The 19,401-nt window shown below is 35.2% G+C and overlaps 2 protein-coding genes across 4 annotated transcripts; both read left to right on the top strand.

Annotated features, from left to right (window-relative positions):
- The first annotated feature begins 1,888 nt into the window (after positions 1-1,888).
- LOC133689927 (histone deacetylase 2) lies at positions 1,889-9,498 on the top strand. Of its 3 annotated transcripts, none has more exons than XM_062110034.1 (13): positions 1,891-2,271; positions 2,345-2,400; positions 3,606-3,723; positions 4,086-4,148; positions 4,581-4,653; positions 5,961-6,123; positions 6,245-6,309; positions 6,423-6,469; positions 6,654-6,698; positions 6,780-6,830; positions 7,484-7,570; positions 8,014-8,101; positions 9,025-9,386. In XM_062110034.1, exons 1-13 carry the CDS (start codon positions 2,032-2,034, stop codon positions 9,135-9,137), a joined length of 1,209 nt encoding a protein of 402 aa, XP_061966018.1. In that variant the 5' UTR covers positions 1,891-2,031; the 3' UTR covers positions 9,138-9,386. The 3 variants fall into 3 exon arrangements, with proteins under 3 accessions (XP_061966019.1, XP_061966018.1, XP_061966017.1); XM_062110033.1 differs by having other exon boundaries at positions 1,892-2,271; positions 4,581-4,649; positions 5,957-6,123; XM_062110035.1 differs by lacking the exon at positions 8,014-8,101 and having other exon boundaries at positions 1,889-2,271; positions 4,581-4,649; positions 5,957-6,123; positions 9,025-9,498.
- A 1,085-nt stretch (positions 9,499-10,583) lies between these two features.
- On the top strand, positions 10,584-18,578 carry LOC133689835 (K(+) efflux antiporter 6). The gene is made up of 21 exons (XM_062109901.1): positions 10,584-11,024; positions 11,537-11,580; positions 12,050-12,108; positions 12,241-12,319; positions 12,397-12,458; positions 12,542-12,617; positions 12,755-12,829; positions 13,293-13,364; positions 13,442-13,525; positions 14,221-14,289; positions 14,394-14,471; positions 14,609-14,697; positions 14,823-14,919; positions 15,042-15,095; positions 15,830-15,925; positions 16,499-16,687; positions 16,780-16,857; positions 17,070-17,114; positions 17,839-17,928; positions 18,060-18,096; positions 18,227-18,578. Exons 1-21 carry the CDS (start codon positions 10,802-10,804, stop codon positions 18,301-18,303), a joined length of 1,773 nt encoding a protein of 590 aa, XP_061965885.1. The 5' UTR covers positions 10,584-10,801; the 3' UTR covers positions 18,304-18,578.
- Positions 18,579-19,401: the final 823 nt, after the last annotated feature.

The raw sequence follows: 19,401 nt of genomic DNA, 5'->3' as shown, positions 1-19,401 counted from the left end.
GTCTTGTCAAATGACATGATGCTAGACATTTCATAGCAAATACCACTCATGTCCATGAGTTTTATCTGAATGAGTTGGACGCACAACAATCGCATCATGTATATATTACAAATATATTTGATTTTTTGTTATTTTAAAGCTAATTATTTAGTTTCAATTGATTATTTGAGATAATTGATTTATATGTTCTGATAGGTTATATGGATGTTATATATAGAGAACTTGATACTTTTAGCTTCATTTATATGTTGCGAGGGATCTGACATTTGATTAGCAGAAGTCCCTTCGCCCTGCTTCAACATTGTTAAGATGCATTGTCCAGATCGGGCAATATGACAATTTGGACTATCTCAACATATATCAAATTATGTTGATACAAAAAAGGAGCTACACAATGTTAGTCATCAGAGTACGCGCGATGAGAATTGGTGAGTAATTTATGCATCCTACTTTGATCTTTGAGATGTTAGGAGAGATCATGTTTTTGAGAAGCGACAACCTACGAATGATATAGATATCCACATGACATGATGTATGTCCATTACACATCATTTCATTACATTGACTCGATACACCATACCCCTTAGTATCCAAGATAGAATCGATTGGTATGCAATATCGTTTTACATTTATTAAATACCAGAATAATTTTATTGTGAATGATGACTACTAATTGGTTTTTAATGTATGTATATAGATTAATTACTTGGTACGAGAAGCTTGGAAAGCAACAACGGCTACCCGTGAAGGTGTCAATGAGATGAGATGTATTGTGGCCAACACCACACTCAATTTATATTATGACGGACTTCAAGAGACTAGAGAGGTTGAGTGTCTTTAAGCACATTAGCAGAAGATGAAATATTTATCGTGGGAGTGTTGAGGATACTGACCCGTCCACGAGCATCCCAAACTCATTCACGAGCGATCCAGGTCCATCCACGAGTTAGGATGATATTGTTCTTTCTCAAATCTACATGGATATTACAAGCCCTACCTCGAGTTGGATGAGACGAGGAGATTATTAGATATAATTACATATTATTATATGTTATGATAATTATGGATAGATGTATAGATAGTTTAATTTTTAATAAAATGTTATGTTGTTTTAAATGTTAGTGTACATTTGTTATTTGCGATTTAATATATTATGTATTGCTTATGTGAATTGTGTTTTAAAAGTGGAGAACTGTTATTTGTGATTGTGCGAATTATTAATTTTTTTTTGCAGAAAATTGATAGTAGAATCGACCATCTTTAGACGTTTCTATTAAAGGAGTCGTAGATAACATTCTACAACTCTCTCAACTATACTAGATTCCTAATTATTTTTTCATATTTATTACTTCATATTTTTTTTAATATGCTATCTTACCATAACACTCTATTATCTCTGACCATTAAATTTATTGCAAACATTTCAGCCTACATTATAGCCTCTTTGTTCAACCACCAAGATTATGAATTATCTTCCCAGAAGTAAAAGTTTGAAAATTCTAGTAGTTTTTATTTATACTAACATTTAACTGGTATTTTTCAATGTTTTAAACTCCATCAAATTCAAATCTACTTCAAAGCATGGATAACTAAATTAAAACATCATCGTTAAATTTTTCTTAAAAAAATTAAATTAAATTATAACCGGATGAAAAGTTGATGCTAGATCACTTAAATTTATCTAGTTTAACTCACGTGTTTTTTTTTTTTAGCCCATCCCAGTCCACATTCCGGATCTACCCGATATGCCGGACGAGTTTAATAATTAAGCTATTTTAATTAAAACATATACCCAGGCCAGGGCCATGTACATACAACTGGGTCCATTAGTACGGCAGCCCACCACTAGAATTCATCACAAACACAACATTACGTGTAAAACAGTCAAAAGTTTCCATCGCCTGATCGGTAAACCCAACCGCAAACTCTCTTAATTAGCGCGTGAAAGACCGTTTCTCTTTCACTTCTCCTTTCTTCTACAGTACCGCTACCACGCTAACACCGATTTTTTTTTTCATTCGAAAAATCTTGATGACGTTCCGAGTCACACCAGTAATCACTGAGTCAACTCGGAATCTCGGCAAATCAACGCTATATTTCTTCCTCACAATCGCCGCTATCAAAGCATCACATTCTCTCTGCCGCCGCATTCGCTCTCTAACAATGTCATCTTCTTCATCTTCAACGAGTAACAGTACTGCTGATGCCTCTACTCTCCGCCGAAATCGTATTCTCTCTAGCAAGCTCTATTTTGACGTGCCTCTCTCTAAGGTTTGTTTTCTAAGAAATAAAGCAATTAGCAATTTAATTTCATTATTGTGAGTTTTTATGTTTGATCAAGCAGGTACCGCTAATTTACTCGACGGCTTATGATATTTCGTTTCTTGGCATGGAAAAGCTGTAAGATAATTTATTTGAAGTTTATTGTTGTATTTGTTTGTGTAGCTGTAATTAATTTGCTGTTTTCTTGGTTGATGGTACCTTTGTCATGGTATTGATTTTTACTTTCCTTTCCTTTTTTTGAGACTTAACAGTATGATTAATTGTTAATTTCTGTGGTTTAGATTAAATATAGAGTAATTTATTATGTGCTAATAGCATCTGATCATATTTTAGAATTGTTTTTGAAATTTGATTATAATTTGTGCTTCCTTATAATAATAACCATTTGATGCTTTTTCACTGAAAAACTTTATAGAGCATTGAACTTCTGCGGAAGAACGTATTGAATACATAGCAGATATGTAACCTAGTCATGCCTTTTCTTTGGCATAGAATCAGATCTGTTTTCTAACTTGATGAAATGGTACTTGCTTTCCTGGCACTGCAATGTGCTAAACCTTTAAAGTATTTTAACTTTTAATTACCATGGTTAGTATCTATATGCTGCCCTGGAAAGTTCAAAGCATAATTTTTGCTCTTCACTGGTGTATTTTTCAATAAATCATGATTACAAGTTAAACTATAGATTAAAAATCGTGCAATGTTTGTGGAGTGCATTTGGGTCAATGATCATGGTTACTAATATGTTACCTAATGCCTAAAGGCAACAAGCTTTATGATGTTTGGAATGGTTGGGAAATCGATAAATTGGTGGACACTGTAATTCTAACAAGCTGTCCTGTTTGTTTTTGTGTTTCAAAAGCGTTTTTGAAAAAAATTGAATTTTTTTTCTTTACTTCAAATTAATATTTTTTTGGTGTTTTTAGATCATTTTGATGCGTTGATATAAAAAATGATTTTTTAAAAATAAAAAAAATATTATTTTGATATATTTCTGAGTAAAAAGCACTTTGAAAAACAACCGCAACCATACTCCCAAACAGGCATATTTCACTGCGACATTTCTGGTACTTTATTTTTGTGTTGTTATTGGACGTTTGAGATATAAAATTACAGATCTAGGAAAAGCTTAAAGAGATGAAAAAATTATATTGTTGCTTCTGCTTTTGAATTTATTTGCTGTTATGGGAAGTCGCATGGCTTAGTTCTGACCTGCTATTGGTATAATCAACTTTTGCATATTTTTGGTGGCTTTGACTTTTTGGTCTTTGAGTTCAGTCGTAATGCTCACTAGCCCATTTCTCAAATTGTAACTGATGTAGGCACCCCTTTGATTCTTCTAAATGGGGTCGCATATGTCGATTCCTCATCGTGGATGGTGTTCTAGACAAAAATAGTATCATTGAACCTCTAGAAGCATCAAAAGATGATCTCCTTGTGGTACTTTCTATATCTTTTTGAAAACTTTCACCCTCTTTTTATTCCTGTTTGTATTGAATGCTTTTAAGGGAACATATGATGCTTGGGAGAAAAATCATCAAAGAGACTAAGAACCTTCTGTTCAATCTATGCAACTCAGTGTTGATTTGCATTTACCTTGCTCCAGACTTTTAATTGGAGTGTTTTTAATTTCTGATTTTTACCTTAGAAATTGTGTGAGAGTTTGGTGAACAATTTAAATTGCCCGGCAAGGATGAGAGTTTTGGATAAATAATTTTACTACCTTATGGTTGGCTTCTTGATGTGAGATGAGTGCTTATGGACCGGATTTATATAGTGTACTAATTGGTTTTCTTTAACAGGTTCACACGGAGTCATATTTGAGCAGTCTAAAGAGCAGTGCAAATGTTGCCATGATAATCGAGGTGATGTATATTTTCTCCTTTTACTGCCAATTTCTTTTTGATTGCTTTCTTGGAATTGTAGTAAATTTTATATTGGATGCTAACTCCTTTGCAAATAAAAACCTAGGCAATATTTTCAACTTTGTTGATAACAGATCACTTTGAATTAGTGATGATCTCAAGATGATAGTATTTGATCTATAACACAGGTCCCCTGTCACACTATTTCCCAGTTAATAAACTTTAGACTCAATGTTTCTTTAGGGCGATTTTAGATAATCTTTTCAGTACTTCTTCTTGTGATAAACATGGACTAAATTTGTCCAATCCAGCTAATTTGCAAACTTCTTTGCAAACAAAACCTATCTAAGCTATTTTTTTAAACTTCATTGATAACAGATCACTTTGAATTAGTGATGATCTCAAAATGACAGTATTTGATCTAAAATACAGGTTCCCCCAGTTGCACTACTTCCCAATTGTCTTGTGCAGCAAAAAGTTCTTTACCCATTTCGCAAGCAGGTATGTATAGTTTATATTTGACCTCTATTTTTACTTTGTAAGGATAAACTTTAGACTCCATGTTTCTTTAAGGCGATTTTAGATAATCTTTTCAGTTCTTGTTATTGTGATAAACATGGAATAAATTTGTCCAATCCAGCTTATTTGCTCAACTTTGTAAAACTTAGCTAAATATGATATAAACCCCGAAGGATTTTAAAGGTACTCTCTAAATTTGACATTTCAGCCAATGAATTAACATTGATAAAAAATGCACAATTAATGAATATTTTATGCACAGTATAATTTTCTTTGGTAGGAATCATCCCATACATGTAAAATAGTGTCAGCATATCCAAACAAAATGAAGATATGATATTATCTCAACAATATAATGTCATTACTGCAATGTGTTGCCGGCAGATATCCTTTTTCTTTTTATGGCTACAAGAAGGGAGTTTTTCCCAACTTTTGGGATTTCTTTGTAAATGCTATGAGAAATGAGAAAAGTATGCATAAGATTGCTTAGGCTCAAAGTGTTTTATGCAAGGTGGATTAATCTATCTAGAACAGGTGACATCTATTGCAACTAAATTTGCATGGCTGGTGTATCATTTCTATCTTCGTATAAGACAAAGGTTTCCATGTTGCTCTCGCTAATTGAGCATAGACCAGGGGACCAATCCTATTGTTCCAAACATAGATGGTCTTTTTGGTGCATATGCAAAGTCTGCAATTCAATGAGTGCAAAAAAAATAAAAATTCACTAATCTTAGTTCAGCACCATGCTAATAAACAGCGTTTAACTTACTATTTTTACCATGTTTGACCAACTTAATTGAACTGCATTTCCAAGTTAGTCGGGTCAGCTATATAGTCAGGAATTCTACATTCAGTTCTGTACGGGACAAAAATCTCTTTTTGTGGTTGTTAGCTAGATTATTCTTGATCTTTTCTTCAATGTCTTTGTAGAATTTGCTCGAGTTAGTGGAGAGGATATTATAACTGCAACTCAATTTGGCCACACTTCTCCATTTCTTGCTTTGATTCTGTGGTTAAACCATATTTCACCAAATTGAATCACAATGTTTCTGTCTGACCAAATTTTGATTAAGTTGATGAAGTTCAACTATCTTCACAGATTTGACCATTGCAATAGGTTTAGCAAAGAAAAAGACCTTAAATTTAGTAAATTTTTAATCACTTTTATCAAATTAGATTCATGAAATAGATTTGGTTGAAGTCCATGTCATCACAACAAGAAGAATTGCAAGGTTTCAAATTTCTGTACATAGCGTGGTGTCTACACTGATCATAGCCTACCATAGGCAGGGGGAACTGTTCTGGCAGCAAAACTTGCAAAAGAGCGAGGGTGGGCCATCAATGTTGGAGGAGGTTTCCATCACTGCTGTAGTGAAAGAGGAGGTGGATTTTGTGCTTATGCAGACATTTCTCTTTGCATTCACTATGCCTTCAACCGGCTTGATATATCAAAGTAATGGCTGCTGCTCAGATGAAGCAGATGCTACTTTTTTTGGTTCATGCTGCTATAGTGTCAGTTGACAACCATCCTTTACGAACACGCTTCTATCCTCACTGTTTGCAAAATTTTGCAGGGTGATGATAATTGACCTCGATGCACACCAAGGAAATGGCCATGAAAGGGATTTTTCCAATGACAGTAAGTTTATCTGTTCTTCTCCCCTTGCGATGTTTTAGTCCATTCATATTGTATTTGACTAAATAGTTTTGAAATTGACTAAATAGTTTTGAAATTTTGTTTCTTTCTGACAGGACGGGTTTATATTCTGGATATGTACAACCCTGAAATATATCCTTTTGTAAGTTGCATAAATTCAAAGTTGTCCATTTTCTCTCTATATATTTTATACATATATCACTCTCTGTAGTTAATTTGTGGATTTCATCTGTTTTAACAATCAAGTTGCTATCAGGTAAAAAGATAATTTGTTTATTGTGGTTATTTTAGTTTTAATTCTTAGTTTGTGGGTATTTCTCTGATAGGATCATGAAGCTAGGAGATACATTGATCAGAAGGTTGAAGTAGTGGTACGTAATTTTTGGTGAAGTTGGATTTGGTTGATGAACTATGCACCAGAATACAATTTATTCCTTTTCCCCTGTGGACAGAGTGGTACCACAACAGATGAGTACTTGGTGAAACTTGATGAAGCACTCGCGGTAAACATTCATGCCTCCTTTAAAATTGTTTTCACTGCCTCTCTATTTTTGTTCAATTGTATCAACTCAATAGAGCATAAGCTTTCAGTCTGAGTCCATGATAGTCTTCTTTATATGCTATGTGCTGGCTTCTTTATTCCGAAACTTCATCCATCTTATAGCATTCACTGGGTTCCTTGATTTTATCTTTTGCCAGTTTCAGTTTCATCCTTTTTTTGCTATGTGCCTACCTGTAATTTGTTGAACAATTTTCCATAGCCTTGATACTTGTGTGAACTACCTATAACTCTTCCTTTTCAGCTTGGTTGAGTTTGGTGCATCGGCACAATATGTCAATATAGATTTTGGTAATGCCCTTATAGTTCTTTGTAACCTAAAGCTGCTGGTGTTGACTTTATGCCATTCTTTCAGTTAGTGCATCGGCACAGTATGTCAATATAGATTTTGGTAATGCCTTTATAGTTCTTTGTAACCTAAAGCTGCTGGTGTTGACTTTATGCCACTCTTTCAGTTATCACTTCACTTTGCAGGTTTTTCTAGATCTTTATTACTTTATGCGTTGAAATTCCTGGATCTGATGCATTTGTTATGCCGAATCTATTCTTATAGATTATGTTTATGCGACACTAATTATTACAAGGTGTGAATGTTAGGTTGCTGGTAAAATGTTTGATCCTGAGTTGGTGGTCTTCAATGCCGGCACCGATATCCTAGATGGAGACCCATTAGGGAGGCTAAAGGTATCACAATCCTTGGATCTATTTGTGCAGAAAAATATTGCAAGTGTTTAATCTGTAATAGCACCTAAATGTGCAGAAGTTATGATGAGAATCTTGCATTGTCATTGGGCTTTTTTGGCTGTTATGCCAGAGGAATTGTATAATAAGCCGAGCTTTAATCATCCCACCAACATGATAATCTCCAGTTTATTATATAACTTTCATCATGCCAGTCTGATGTCATTGAATGAATTGGATTTGAAACTGTCGAGGATGCATCTATAGAATCTAAGAAAAAATTAATAGAATTTAGGTAGCCTATTTTCTCTTGAGCTGTTATTGATTAACTAAAGGAGATAATGTATGTGCTACTTGAAATGGATGTGCTGTTGTAACCATATAAGAAGTTAATTAATCATCGCGAGTCTGGTAGGAACCCATGTAATATACTATGCTTGGTGCAGATTAGCCCTGATGGAATAACTAGCAGAGATGAGAAAGTTTTCAGGTTTGCTCGTGAAAAGAATGCCTCTCTTGTTATGTTGACATCAGGTTCGGTTTTCAAATTCATGCTTAGTTTGTAATGGTCAAACTTGCCTATGCATGGGTTTGTGCTTGTATACCTGTGTGTGCTTTAAATTTCCATAGCCTGGTTGGTTGAGAGAGACTGGTTCCCTTGCAAAGAAAAATCTGTTGATTATCATATGCTTCATTCTTCTATGATTTCCGTTTTGGTGGATGGAATATGAGGCCCTTCAGTTACATCTCCGCGTATACTAAGACACATCACAGAATTTTATGATCCCATTACTAAATTGTATCCAATCCAGCTTCTTGGTAATCATGGTCGTCAACCAAACTGCAAACTGCATTAGGTTGCTAGAAACTGTTTAAGAAATTACAACTTGCGTTGGTTCCATTTTCGGATGGACGAAGCCTGAAATTATGAGGAGGTGTGAACACGATGCTTGGGTTTCTCCAAATTGTCAAGCATTTTGTCCATGCGTATAGTATCTGAACCAGCAATTCCCTTTTTCCATGCTTACCTTGTATAGTATCTGAACCAGCAATTCCCTTTTTCCATGCTTACCTTGATTCATTTCATCTCGAGACTTAAAAGTAGTTTCCTTTTGCTTCTCCGAAGAGAAATAGTATGTTGTCGTCCCTTTGTATTGCTTCTCTCAGATACAGACAGAGAAAAGATTGAGATATATCGCATGGAATGGTGCAAAAGGATCCATATAGCTGACCCCAACTGGTCTGGGTTGAGGTGTGGTTGTGGTTGCAACCTTTATTTTTCATCCTCGAGTGTCTTTGACGATCTAGGCCAGGTTGCTCATGCATGATAATTAGACAATCTGAGCTTTACCATATAGGATATGAATTGTTTGATTGGTTACATCGTGAGAATTCATCTTGGATAAATCTGTCTAGCTACATGCATTGTTTAATAATGTAACTTGTTCTTGTTTCAGGTGGTTACATGAAGTCCAGTGCCAGAGTTATAGCAGATTCGATAGCGAACCTCTCAAAACAGACCTTAATAAATTTCAAGACTAGTAGACCGGTCCTCAGTGAGGGTAATTAATATCAGTCTGTGGCATGCCCTTCAGGATTTTGGTCCATGTTTGAGATGAAACCGTGACAGCTTACCTCTTTATGCAGAAGGTTGTAAATATATGAAATGAAGAAAAAGAAAACACGTAGGACATTCACAGGGAGCAATTTAGTGCTTATATATATACGGGCTGTAAAGCTAAAAATGCTGTCCATGCCATTTAATGTGTACGTAGTAAATTTTCAGCTACCGTAGTAAATTTTAACAGCCTTTATCAAAGCTCTCTGTGCAGAGAAACCTGAACTGATCTTCCAGAATCCTACCGCGGGCCTGGAAGCTCTCTTGATTGTGGCTATTTTGTTTTTTCCGTCGTAAAGTGTTTTTGCAGAAACTTAGATTTGTTTTTTTTTGCTGAAAATGATGGAGATCAAAGGGTAACTTCTTTTATTCCACCCAATTGAATTTCAATGAAGAATCATTAATCTACTGTATATCTTGGCAATTCGGCAACAAGAGCTCCAGCAACATGCTGGAGATGCATTGGGTGTGAGGATCTCGAGAAGCTAGTTTTGGTTTCTTTATAAAAAAACTCTCTCACCTTTGATTGACAAACACTACTCCTCAGCCGATTATTGGTTGCTTTTAGTTGGATCTTACCTTTTCTATATAGAAATAAGAAGAGAATTTTATAAATGTAAAGAAGATTTTGTAATATATATTATATATAAAAAAATATATTGGGTTCCATACCCACACATTTTGGACCGACATGCCTAACCAAGTAGACCACCCTGAAAACACTGGTCATAGTCGATCATGGGTTTTGAACTCTAGTCAAGGACACAGCTACAAATGCACCCAACTTGCATTTCTCTCAACTCCCTGGTCTCCCTAATTTGTGGTTCTATAAGAAAATAAAATAAAACCACTGTCACTATTTTAGTCATTTTTCAAACAAAATATACTTTTGCCTGTGGCCCAGTTACACACACAAATTATTCATATTTAAATCAAAACCTTCATTAAGAAAATATTTTTGAGCATATCATCTGGCGTTCCTGTTGCAGAACCCAATTGATTTTATTTTTCAAATTTAAAGGATAATATTGGATTAATTTACGTGATAATTAAGATTAAATTATTTTTTTGAAAAGTGTTAAGAAAACAGATCTAATACCTTTTAAAGAATAAATCAATCTCTGACGATTTGATGATAAAATTAAGCAAATAAACCTTTTAAATCATCACCTTTCTTTTGAAACTAAAACTAAACCACCTTATTTTTATATTTTAAAACTGTTTTTTAAAATTTTATTTTTTATTTTTATTTCATATTTTCAAATCTTTTTAATGTATATGTAAATATTAAAAATAATTTTTTTAAAAATAAAATATTTTAAAAAACAATATTATCAAACTCCCAAAAACCTAGCAGTCCCGTTTCCAATTAAAAAGAAGAGAAATAACAAAAAAAAGAGAGAAATACATAAAAAGCAAATTGAAGAATTAGATCTTTGCTGCTGGTTTGCTTCTGGTTTCCTTCATATTCGATTCATGACTTCTACTTGACTACGCTCTCCTGCATTCCCTCCCCCTCTCTCTCAGCGCCCCAAGCAAAAGAGAACCCCCCCACCCCGCTCCCACAAAAAAAAAAAAAAAATTATCTATCAACGTTGACGTTTCTCCTCCAAGCAATGTTGAGAAGAGAACCATTGCTTTGCAAACTCATTTTTTTCCTCTTCTGTTTCGCTTCCCTCTCACTCGCTGACGAACTCACCGACTCAGATCGGCTCGAGTTCACCGCCAACGCTTCAATCTCTAACACTTCTCTGCCTAAACCTAAAGAAGGCGGGAGTTTTGCTGATATGATCGATAAAGCTCTCGAGAAAGAGTTCACTGAGAATGACCAGAACGAAGGTTCGTTTTCTTAATTTTAGGGTTTACTTCTTGATTTTGCGTTCAAGAAGTATTTCATCATGCTTAATTTAGTTAATTATATATATATTTTTTTTATTAACGCTTGCCATTTTTTGAGTGTCATTTTGGTGAATTTCACTCTATTGACGGGGAATGTACCATTGATATATAGAGGATTAGATCTTGTCTTCTTAGATTCGTTCTCAGAACTGACGAACTCGATCTCAGGATCGAAAACTTGATGGGTTTATCAGTCTTATTGAGAATTTTTGGTCTTTAAATCTCATTCAATTTTAATTGTTAGGCTTGATTTGATGATATAGTGACCTGCGTGCATTTTAGATTGTGAAGGTAGATGACAGTACAATAGAGTCCAGAAATTCAATTTGCGCTGAGACTCTACTATGTTGGTTATTGTTTGTGCAAGATGTGAATCACCGGATCATTGCATGCATATTTTCATCACTTAGCTAATCATGGTTCCTTCCTCACTTATTTTGTCTTATCGGCAGCAACTGATGCCGGAAGCTTCAACAACAGCGTAGCTGAACAGCAGGTTGGTTGTTTTTTTTTCTTTTCTCAAATTTTGAATGACAGCAGATTTGACTCCGTTGCATCGTTTAGTTTTGGATGTAAGATGAATTTATTTAACATTATAATCAGTGATTGAGGCACAATGCATTCAAGAAGGCAGATGATGCCATTCGTTTTGATTCACTGTTATGGTTTATTAGAATTTTTTAACTAATTCATGCTTTTATAATTCTCACCATGTATACTGAGATTCTAATCAAGTAGTTTTTTAATCGAAATTTATATTGTGATGAGAAAAACTGGCAATGGCGGTGTTTTTCACTTGTACTCTACTTGTGGTTATGATCTTTTTTTCTTGTTCATCATAAATTTGATCTAGTTGCTTTGAGAAAAGTCTGCTTGGTTTAGAGCTTTTATCTTTCCCCTTGTTTGGATTCATTTAGAACAAATTTTTGCTGAACATATCTTCTTGATACCTTTTCGTTGCTCAGGCAGTTTTGGAAACTGTTGCCAGAGTTAAATCGAAGAAAAATGACACGAAAGAGGAAAAGTATAAGCTCCTCTCTTGTAAATAAGTGGCTTTCCTTATTATTTTTTAAACCTTAAGTTGGCTTTTGCTTTTGTTTGGTATATGAATGCTGCTATATCATCTGAAACATTTCTCTTCTGAATCTCATTTTAGGTCGTTTAAATTTCATGATGTTTTTAATTTGGACAATGAGAATGGACCAGAAGATACCCCAACACTGATAGATCGAAAGGTGTGATTGCTTTTCTAAACCTATCCTGAGTTGGTGACATTGCTAGTGTTCACCTGCTAAATAATTGTTTGTTTCAGGATAATGTCTTCATTATATCGAACTTTAAATCAAAATATCCGGTGCTGCAGCTAGACTTGCGGTAAGTGTACTGATATTTTATATTTCATTCAATTTATTTCTCTTTCTCAGCTGGTAATTTAATCTGAGTTTATTGCCTTGTAGATTGATATCAGATTTGGTTGTTGTCATTGTATCTGCAACTTGTGGTGGCATTGCGTTTGCTTGTGCTGGACAACCGGTCTGGTTATATTTGATCTCTGCTTAGTTCATGACTCACTGCAATGCTATATCAATGTCGGAGCATTTCATTTAGTTAAATTATACCATCTCATCATGCTACTCTCATATCATTGTTCTAATGGTAAATTCTTGCAGGTCATCACTGGATACTTGCTAGCAGGATCCATTATTGGTCCTGGAGGGTTTAACTTTGTCAGTGAAATGGTTCAAGTATGTAGCATAGATATGCATTCCTTTACCAGTTCCCCTAAAACCTTTCTGGATGATTCTTTCTCTGCCTTAGTGTTGTACTTGGATATATTACAGGCTCTGAATGCATAATCTAGTAGTAACGACTAATTGGATTATTTTAGCTTTGAATCTTAGAATTCTGATGATTCACCTGTACCATTTCACAATCATAAAAGTGATTGTTCTTTACATCAGAATGTTCTCTAATATTTGAGGGTATTAAATATAGTTTTCGCCATCAATAGTTAAATGGTTCACCTCTATTGTAATTGCAACTATAAACAAGATTCCATATTATCTTCTTATGATGTTTTGCGAACACCAATGACAATCTTCTAAGTTATTGTTTGCAATTTTATAATCTTAATGCCCTAGCTTACCTTGTTATTGATGCAAATTTTCTTCTACCAACTTTACAATTCACTTGTTTTTCATCTGTCAGGTTGAGACGGTGGCTCAGTTTGGTGTTATTTTTCTTCTTTTTGCCTTGGGCTTGGAGTTTTCAACAACAAAGGTTAGTTCTCGACCTTCTTCTTCACTTTTTGTTTTTTCATTAATATTATATTCAAAGTTCATCTTCTTCAATTTCAGCTTCGAGTTGTCCGGGCAGTTGCTGTTGTAGGAGGTCTGCTTGAAATTGTTTTATTCATGTTCTTATGTGGCATTACAGCCATGGTATGATTATCTACTTATTGTTTCAGAAATTATATGCAATTATATTGCTGAGTTTCGTTAATATGTGAAGACCACTTTTACCAAAGTATACACTAATTGATTGTTTAACCAATCACAAGGAACCAAACATCGCATTCTAGAAAACATCTATAAGAAGGAATAAGAAATGATTCAACATATGCAATTTTTGGCTGAGAAACTGACAATTTGAAATGAACGACAGTTATAGAAATGATCCCATATTCAACACAGCATCATCTTTGTTTTTCCCATTCAATAATTTTTGGCTCTTAGATTCTGGCATCAGGCTTTGACCATAATGAGTTTTTGCTAAAGACAATCCTGCCATACCAGTTTCATACCTTGTGTGGTAAAGGGATTAGAGTTCAAATCTGCCTCATGGTTCCCAATTCAGTGTTTAAGGTAGTTGCTGCATGGTTTCATTGTAAAATTGGACCAAATATGCATCTTTCCTATCACACAAAAGTTTTGAAGTTGAGTTCTTTATTTTAACCCACTGGTGATAAAACCTCTAGTTTGTACCTGTCATTGTGGTGCGCACACACAGCAGAGGTACTATGCCATTGGTTTTGCTGCAGAGCATGTTGCATTCATATTTTTTCTTGGCAAGTAGAGTATATTGCACAGAGTTATTCATTCTTGATGCTGCAGTTCTGATTGGATGCTGTTTGCAGTTATGCGGTGGTAAGTCTTCAGAGGGTGTGTTTGTCGGTGCATTCCTTTCAATGTCTTCAACAGCAGTGGTAAAAAGCTTATCCTAATGTATCATGAGTCACTTGAACATTCACTCTCATTATAGAAGTCACAATGTAATGCAATGATCTCAAAGGTACATGGTTTGGTGCAGGTATTGAAGTTCTTGATGGAAAAGAATTCTATTAATTCCCTTCATGGGCAAGTCACCATTGGAACTCTAATTTTGCAGGTTGGGTTCTTTACACTCATCCTTCAAATCTCACTTCTGTTTGTTGAGTTCCATTATCACTTTCTGGCACTTAAGTTATCTATGTGAACTTCCCTTCCTTCCACCACTTACAACTTTGGAATTTTTTTACTTCTCAGGACTGTGCAGTTGGTTTGTTGTTTGCACTGCTTCCTGTTCTATGTGGAACTTCCGGTGTTCTTCAAGGACTAATGTCCATGACTAAAGTGTAAGTAAATATTAATTATCATGAGTTGCCAACTTTTTTCTTTGGAGTTAGCATGTATATGTGCATGTGTGTTCAGGCACGGTAAAGCTATTTATCTGTTGTAATATGCTCACTCTTGTTTCCAGGTTGGTGTTGTTGATTGCATTTTTGGCTGCTCTGTCAATATTATCTCGTACTTGGGTTCCATGGTTTCTTAAATTGATGATGAGCCTATCATCACAGGTACACATTTATTTGGTAAATAAGTTGTTTTAAAGAAGTTCTGCTGTGGGCTTATAAAAAAAAGGGTATGTGTGTTTTAGCTACATCAGTCTTTTTTCTAAGACATTAATGAATTTTTGCAGACCAATGAACTCTATCAATTAGCATCAGTCGCGTTCTGCTTGCTTGTAGCCTGGGTATGCATCATCTGCTTGTTTTCAATCTATCAGCAACTCTTGATTTCGCTTCGTTACACCTTTATGAGTACTATTATTGCTCGCTATGTTTCATTTGGGTTTCTATTTATGTACAGAAATCAAACAGTAGCTCTTAAAGAGCTGTACTTAGAGCATTTGAACCAGTGAATTGCAATGCTGCATGTGGCTTTAAATGTCTGAGGTGTTTCATTGTGGTGGAGAAGTCTTGTATTAGAGTTAAGCTCATGAATAGAGGTTGTTTATCAGGAAATGCTTCATGATATTTGAAATTATTGATATGCCATGTATTGAAACCATAATTAATTTGTATGGGACATAGTAGATCCAAGAATAGCTTTCCATTTTAAAAGTTTTTGAACACGGTTTTTTTTCTAACAAAAAATAAGATATTGGATCTGTTTTCATTTTGGCATCTGGTTTAGATGATTCCTCCTGAGAATATTAAAGATAGATGAACCAACATAAGAGTGGTGTATTTGGCATGTCACATACTGCTATAATTAACTGGGCTTTTATCGTTATCTAATTTTGGTTGCATCTGCTAAAGCTTTGATGTGTTGCATTTTATTATCAATGAAGTCCTTGCATTCTCCACTTTGCTTTTCATCTTAAAGGGTTTCTTGAGATAATTTAAGCTGGCTACCTCTATAAATTTCTTTGCATTACAGGTATTTGACACCATGATCTGCTTTTTTTATTTTATAACATTTCAGAGTAGTGATAAGCTTGGCCTAAGTCTAGAACTGGGTTCATTTGCTGCTGGGGTGATGATATCAACAACTGATCTTGCTCAGCATACACTAGAACAAGTAAGTTATAGTTAGAATGCTATTTTGTCAATGAAAGTTGTATACATTTGTATACTGTAATATATGTGGCATCTAAGGCGATGTTGCAACCATGAAAAATAGAAATGATTCCTTCTCATTTATTTTGTGATGTAAAGATATTTTACCATCAGGAGATTCTTGAAAGTTGTTAAGCTTTCCATGGTGGCACTAGAATTCAGCAATGAATTGCTACTGTAATCTGATTGGCTGACTTAACTGAATTTGGGCTTCTTGTTATTGTTGTTTTTTTAACTAATCAATGGAGGCAATATTTGTCTCTTAGGTTTAGCAAGTTTTGTTTGTTTCTGCTAAATGAATATGAGAGACTGTGAATGTTAGATGCTCTTCAGGGCTGTCACGTTGAATAAGGTGAAGGCTATGGTGAATGTGTAAAACCACAATGCTATTATCAGTGTTATGCATTGTAGTCGCAGTCCATCTTTGCAATGATAGTTTATTGGTTATTTTGTCAGGCTTTTGACATTTGATATTTGTTACTGGTACCAGAGTACTCTCTAGTTATCCCACACATGAAGCTTGTTACTTGTGCAGATTGAACCCATTCGGAATTTCTTTGCTGCTCTTTTCCTTGCCAGCATTGGGATGCTGATCCATGTCCATTTTCTCTGGAGCCATGTTGATATATTACTGGCGTCTGTTATATTGGTTATCATAATAAAGACAGCCATAATCACAACAGTTGTAAGGGGATTTGGTTACAACAACAAGACCGCACTTCTTGTAAGATTTTATGATGGCCTACTGGCTCTGTTACTTTCAAGAATATTGGTTCTTAATTGAGGGAACCTAAATGTATTTATGTAAATGTGTAGGTTGGAATGTCTCTGGCACAGATAGGGGAGTTTGCTTTTGTTCTTCTTAGCCGTGCTTCTAATCTTCATCTAGTTGAGGTAAGTGGTACAATTACAGTTTACTGGGAAAAGTTTTCAAATAGAGAACTCCTGGAAAAGAGAATTTTGTATCTACTACGTTGACTTCTACATTTTTTGCTAATGGTGGTGGTCTGTGGTAATATTTACTGGAATTGCCCTTAAGTCCTGCTGAGAGACTCTCTGGAGATTATGATGAAGAGCTAACTAGCTAATACTTTGATCATTCTCAGGGGAAACTGTACCTGCTGCTTCTTGGGACAACAGCTCTTAGCTTGGTATGGTGATTTATTTTACTAAAGTTCGTGGAATTTATAGATTTTATGTTTGCCATGTTTTTTAGGTTGGGTCTAACTTGCCCTGATGCATTAATCGCTTGTTGGTATCAGAAAACTACATGCAATTCTAGTTTAAGTTGTTTATCTGCAATTTAATTGCATATTTAGATTATTATGTTCATTCGAATAGGATGGTGACTTTTGCATCCACACTCCAGTTTCAAATCCCTACTTGCTGCTCAACATGAAGTGAAAGGTGCTTATAAAAAAACTTTTGTGCTTGATGCTTAGTTTTACTCTGGAGATGGAGATGGACATGGACATGGACATGGGACACTAATTTGATAAAATGTGGACAGGCTCTGCATAGTCATAGCATTCTATTAAGTTATTGACCTTTGCTAGTAACAATTTTCTGCTCATGGAAATGAGAATGAACATGGGAAAAGCAGTTACCGGTACAAATGCCATGCATCTTGAAATAAATGTGATGGTAAAAGAAGTTCAAATGACGGACAAACTTTGTGCATCCAAGTTATGCCTTGTCATTTGGAAGCTAGATCTGTGATAAGAGTGGGCGATGCTTTTTGATGTATTTTTCATTGCTTAAGAAGGAAATTTCTAGCGGTATTGAATTGCAAAAAAGGCGAACAATAGGGAGGAATCAATTTACTGTTGCCTGCACACATTTTGACAGATGTTGACTTACGTAACATCCCTGCAGGTGACAACGACTCTGCTTTTCAAGCTAATCCCTGCTGTAATGCATCTTGGAGTGCTGTTACGGTGGTTCCCTCCTGACAGCGCAGTCGAGGTAAGCATTGATGAATTGATTGCCTAGACATGGACTTGCAGCTGTTGGTCGGATCGGCCATTGACTTGTATTTAGCGGTCCTCCTCCTCTTGATCTCTTTCTAAACTTAACTATGTGCTTTTGACTTCCAGGTTGGATCTAAAGGAGATAACTTCCGATCTGACAGTGGTAAACAACGGATTAGTGTGTTAGTCGAAGGACCTCATGACTCATGAGCTCCGTAAATATGCCATTAAGTGGTATGTCAAGTTTATATGACTAACACTATGCTGCGGCTTTTTTTCATCCCTATGTGCAGATGAAGTTGACTGTGTTCCTCTAGGACTGGCACGAAGTTTTGCGTTCGATTTAGATAGGAAATTTTCTTTGCCATGATTTTTTCATTGTATCATATGCTCGATCCAGCTCGGAATTACAGTGATAATTCATAGTAACCCATACTTGATGTCTTATGAACCTGTAAAATGAACATGTGCATAGTGCATTTTTCTTTTTTTGTCAATTTTATAATTTTTCTACAATCACGTTGAGAGAACTCATCTCAATGTTATGGCTTTTTTAACTGCCACTGTTGGGCAGCTGTATATATTATGTTTGGAATCTCTTGGACAGAATCTCGTGAAATGTTAACCAGATTGTATGGAGCAAAATTTTTTTAGAAAAACTATAATTTGCCGAAGCTCATAAAACAATTTTTTTTTTTAAATAGAACTTTAAAAAATCTTGGCCAGAGGTTGGGACATGTTTAAAATGTCAAAGCCATTCTCTATCACTATGTCTTACCATATAAAATGAATGAGTGAATTGAAATGAAGGAATGACTGACAGTGATACAAATGTTGAATCCTTAAGCTGCTGGCAAGAGAGTTGCTAGCCAGCTCAACAACTTGGGCTAATGGCATTAGGAATTTATGCCACCAAATGTTGCCTCATGGTTAACCTCACCACGTACATTAAGAACATTCTTCCAATGTGTCCCGAACACGGAAATCCAATTCCATCCGGTTATCTAGCCGCCAGCTAGTATTTCATTTACATGGTCATGACTTGAATCCCATGGTGAACCAAGTGCCACAGTTATCGTGGCAGCAAAGACAGGTGTCATGAGGCAACATTTTGTGGCATAAATTCCTTCTGCCATGAGCCCAAATTGTTGAGCTGGCTAGCAAATCTCTTGCCAGCACCTTAAAGATTCAACATTTGTGTAAAATCATGGCGTCATTCATTTCAAATGATAAGATGTCGTGGTTGAAAACGCGATATCTTAGGTTATTATATTTCTTAACCCTGATATTTGTAAATATTATGTTTTTTTTTTCTGAAAATATATATGTTATCCAAATGTTTTTTTATCTATATTATTTGGCCAAATTGTGTTAATAACCGAAAACACCTCGAATACAAACCCAACCAAGTTTCGGGAGACGCAAGTACTGATTACCTTGGAATCAGCTACAAGAGCCTAGCTTGGCA

The sequence above is a fragment of the Populus nigra genome, chromosome 3, assembly GCF_951802175.1.
Source record: "Populus nigra chromosome 3, ddPopNigr1.1, whole genome shotgun sequence".
NCBI classification, from domain to species: domain Eukaryota; kingdom Viridiplantae; phylum Streptophyta; class Magnoliopsida; order Malpighiales; family Salicaceae; genus Populus; species Populus nigra.
Note: the sequence above shows the minus strand (reverse complement) of the source record. Positions and strands in the feature narration are given on the sequence as shown.